The following is a 3549-nucleotide window of genomic DNA, read 5'->3' as shown; positions in this document are numbered from 1 at the left end:
AAAATTAGTTCACCTTGTGCTGGGTTTGTGTAGTTCCACTTGTATTCAAGTTTGTATAGATCATTGTGATATTAATAAATAATGATTGTTATTTCTTAACACTTGATTGACCAATTTTTCCACGGCGGTGGCCATAACATTAAGACTGGAGCAGGCTTTGGTATTGATTAGATGAAGTTGAGGCTCAATGGAAGTATTTGGGGGAGCAAAAGCTTTGTCCCAAATCAAGCATCATGGAGTAGATGTACTTCAGTTTCGGTTGTATGAGTAACCTCCTTGTTTTAGTGTATTTTCTATTGATTCCCTTTCTCACATGTCCATTATATTGTTGACGTAATATAAGAATGAGATACGTTACAAAAGCGAGAAGGTTTCTATTAGAGAGTATATTGTTTTAGTGTAACCGTCTCTAAGCGGAAAACAATGGAGGTATGTTTCTCTCATGTGCTTTAATCATATGCATACATGGTTGTGTATTATTAGAGCAACCCATTGTATTAGAGTATTGGTTCAATATTAAAACCAGTTCAATATTAAAACAATTTATATTGCGATCCCAACTAACTTGATCTTACTCTGTACTTTTATTGACAGAATGGGGACAAGAGAAGCTTGGTTTATATAAAACTTGGAATAGCTGACGAGTCAATGGATAAGTCAAAGGTTTGGAAGCTTGTGGAGATAACTGATACATCTCAGTGCAGATCATTAAAACTGGATGATAGTATTAGCACATCTAAGGTGATACTTCTTCCCTTGCCTTTTACCTCTGTATATTTTTGAATATGCATCATTTTCTAGCAATCTTGTGGGTGCACTGCCATTTATAAGGTTGCTATTTTGTTAAATTAATTCACGGTGTGATTTCTACGTGTAGAACACTATTTTAGCTCTCGTTAGATGCTTAACGCTTGACAAGTGTCTTACAGACATGAACAGTCATTATGACTGCTAAGTGAAGCTATATCTTCAGGATCCAATTCCAACCACGTCGACCAGAGCAGCTCTGCTATCGCTGCAAGCATCCGGTGCAAGAGACTACCGGACGGGTGCGAGCGCTTCGCGACGCGGGTCAAGAAGCCACCAGCTGAGACAATGATTGGAAAGGCGGCACCACCATCGTCTCCCTCCACACTCACAACCACGCGTCAGATGTGAGCTCGCACGCGCACGTGGTCGACCAGCACCACCGTCGCAGATTACTCCCCGTCGTCGTGTCTACGTCGTCATTGTCGTCGCTGGAGGACGACCCCGAATATGGTTACATGCAGACGTTGGTAGAGCGCGACGGGTTCATGCGCGCAATGCCGCCGCTGAACTGGCCGTTCAAGGGCCACTCCATGTCATCCCCGATGGACCCGATCGCGTTCCACCTCCTGGAGCTGGACCTCCCTGCGGACGACTCTAACGACCAGCGCCAAGGCCCGCTCTGGCACCGGTGGAACCGGAAGCTCCAGTTCCACCTCACGCAAGAAATCCTCACCGACCTCCTCCACCTCGACGACAACGGCGCCTCCTCCGCAACCAGACTCCACGGGCCGGCGCTGCTATCAAAGGTGTGGAGCACGGTGAAGGCGTTCCCGGCGGCAGACTGCAGGGTGGTGGGTAACATCGATGCGCTGGTGGCACTAGACCTGCATGTCACCCAATTTCGTTGTCTTCGGGATTAGATGATGACACATGGACACCATTCGATGGCAGTTTGATGTTTTTCAGGTATGAATTCCACCTGTTATTCAATACTACTATAAGAAAAGTAAGGAAATGCTCACCCTCTTCAAAATGTACTGTTAGAGTTGTGTCGAATATAGTGTACAAGGTAGGTTACAGTTGGACTATGAGTTGTATTGTGTTTACATAGGATGTGGAGTCGTGTCCTAGTAGGACACTTGTATCCTACGCCTCTCATATATATATATATAGCGGGGGTAGACACACGATGTAACCTATGCCAACATAATAGCACCGGAACACAGGGGAAGCCGGCGACATGTGCCAGCGTCCAGGGCGACCGGGTGCGGTATTGTAGCGGTGTCATGGGGAGGAGCGTCCATAGTCAGGCCCCGGGGACGTAGTCATATCGGTGAACCTCGTTAACAAATCTCGGTGTCGTGTTCGTGTGATTGCTTGGTCCTTGGATGATTGACGACATGCCTCGGATTTATTCTAACAAGTGGTATCATGAGCAAGGTTCGATTCGGAGGCTGTGAGAGTTGATCTAGAGAAAGGTTTGATGTGTTGGTCTGTGACGCCCGGATAATCAAGCTGCAGTAAACCTCTGCTGATGATGCCACGTCACCTCGAGTACTATTGCTAATCTCGCGTTAGTTCGAAACCTCGAGTACCCCTGTGCGCTTAGGATTAGACCGGCGTGCTGACCTCTCTGTTGTGCCTAGGTGGGGCTGCGACGTGTTGATCTTCCGAGGCCGGGCATGACCCAGGAAAGTGTGTCCAGCCAAATGGGATCAAGCATGTTGGGTTATGTGGTGCACCCCTGCAGGGAAGTTAATCTATTCGAATAGCCGTGATCTTCGGTAACAGGACGACCCAGAGTTGTACCTTGACCTTATGACAACTAGAACCGGATATTTAATAAAACACACCCTTCCAAGTGCCAGATACAACCCGGTGATCGCTCTCTAACACGGCGACGAGGAGGGGATCGCCGAGTAGGATTATGCTATGCGATGCTACTTGGAGGACTTAAATCTACTCTCTTCTACATGTTGCAAGACGGAGGCTGCCAGAAGCGTAGTCTTCGACATGACTAGCTATCCTCCTCTTATTCCAGCGTTCTGCAGTTCAGTCCACTGATATGGCCCTTTACACATATATCCATGCATATGTAGTGTAGCTCCTTGCTTGCGAGTACTTCGGATGAGTACTCACGGTTGCTTTCTCCCCCCTTTCCCCCCTTTCCTTTCTTTCTGGTTGTCGCAACCAGATGCTAGAGTCCAGGAGCCAGACGCCACCGTCGATGATGACTCCTACTACACTGGAGGTGCCTACTACTACGTGCAGGCCGCTGACGACGACCAGGAGTAGTTTAGGAGGATCCCAGATAGGAGGCCTGCGCCTCTTTTGATTGTATCCCAGTTTGAGCTAGCCTTCTTTAGGCAAACTTGTTTAACTTATGTATGTACTCAGATATTGTTGCTTCCGCTGACTCGTCTATGATCGAGCACTTGTATTCGAGCCCTCGAGACCCCTGGCTTGTATTATGATGCTTGTATGACTTATTTATGTTTTAGAGTTGTATTGTGATATCTTCCCATGAGTCCGTGATCTTGATCGTACACATTTGCGTGCATGATTAGTGTACGATTGAATCGGGGGCGTCACATGGTCGGTATCGTCTGCACAGGAAGTTGTCGTAGTGCAATTGGTGCGCGCGGTTGAGGCCGGATCGTGACGCGGCTAGCGTGTGCGGCTCAATCGCATTGCAAGGCAATTGTGGTGCGGAGGTGCGGGTGGCACAAAGCGACGCTCGGACGCAGCACAGAAGCCAGGCGGCTGAAGCAGAGGCGGCGACGCACGTGCGGGATGGCC

The 3549-nt window shown here is 48.2% G+C and overlaps 1 protein-coding gene across 1 annotated transcript; it reads left to right on the top strand.

Annotated features, from left to right (window-relative positions):
- The first annotated feature begins 1295 nt into the window (after positions 1-1295).
- Positions 1296-1670, top strand: LOC119272459. The gene has a single exon (XM_037553945.1). The coding sequence runs from the start codon at positions 1296-1298 to the stop codon at positions 1668-1670; it is 375 nt and encodes a 124-aa protein (XP_037409842.1).
- Positions 1671-3549: the final 1879 nt, after the last annotated feature.

The sequence above is a fragment of the Triticum dicoccoides genome, chromosome 3A (assembly GCF_002162155.2).
Source record: "Triticum dicoccoides isolate Atlit2015 ecotype Zavitan chromosome 3A, WEW_v2.0, whole genome shotgun sequence".
NCBI lineage: Eukaryota > Viridiplantae > Streptophyta > Magnoliopsida > Poales > Poaceae > Triticum > Triticum dicoccoides.
Note: the sequence above shows the minus strand (reverse complement) of the source record. Positions and strands in the feature narration are given on the sequence as shown.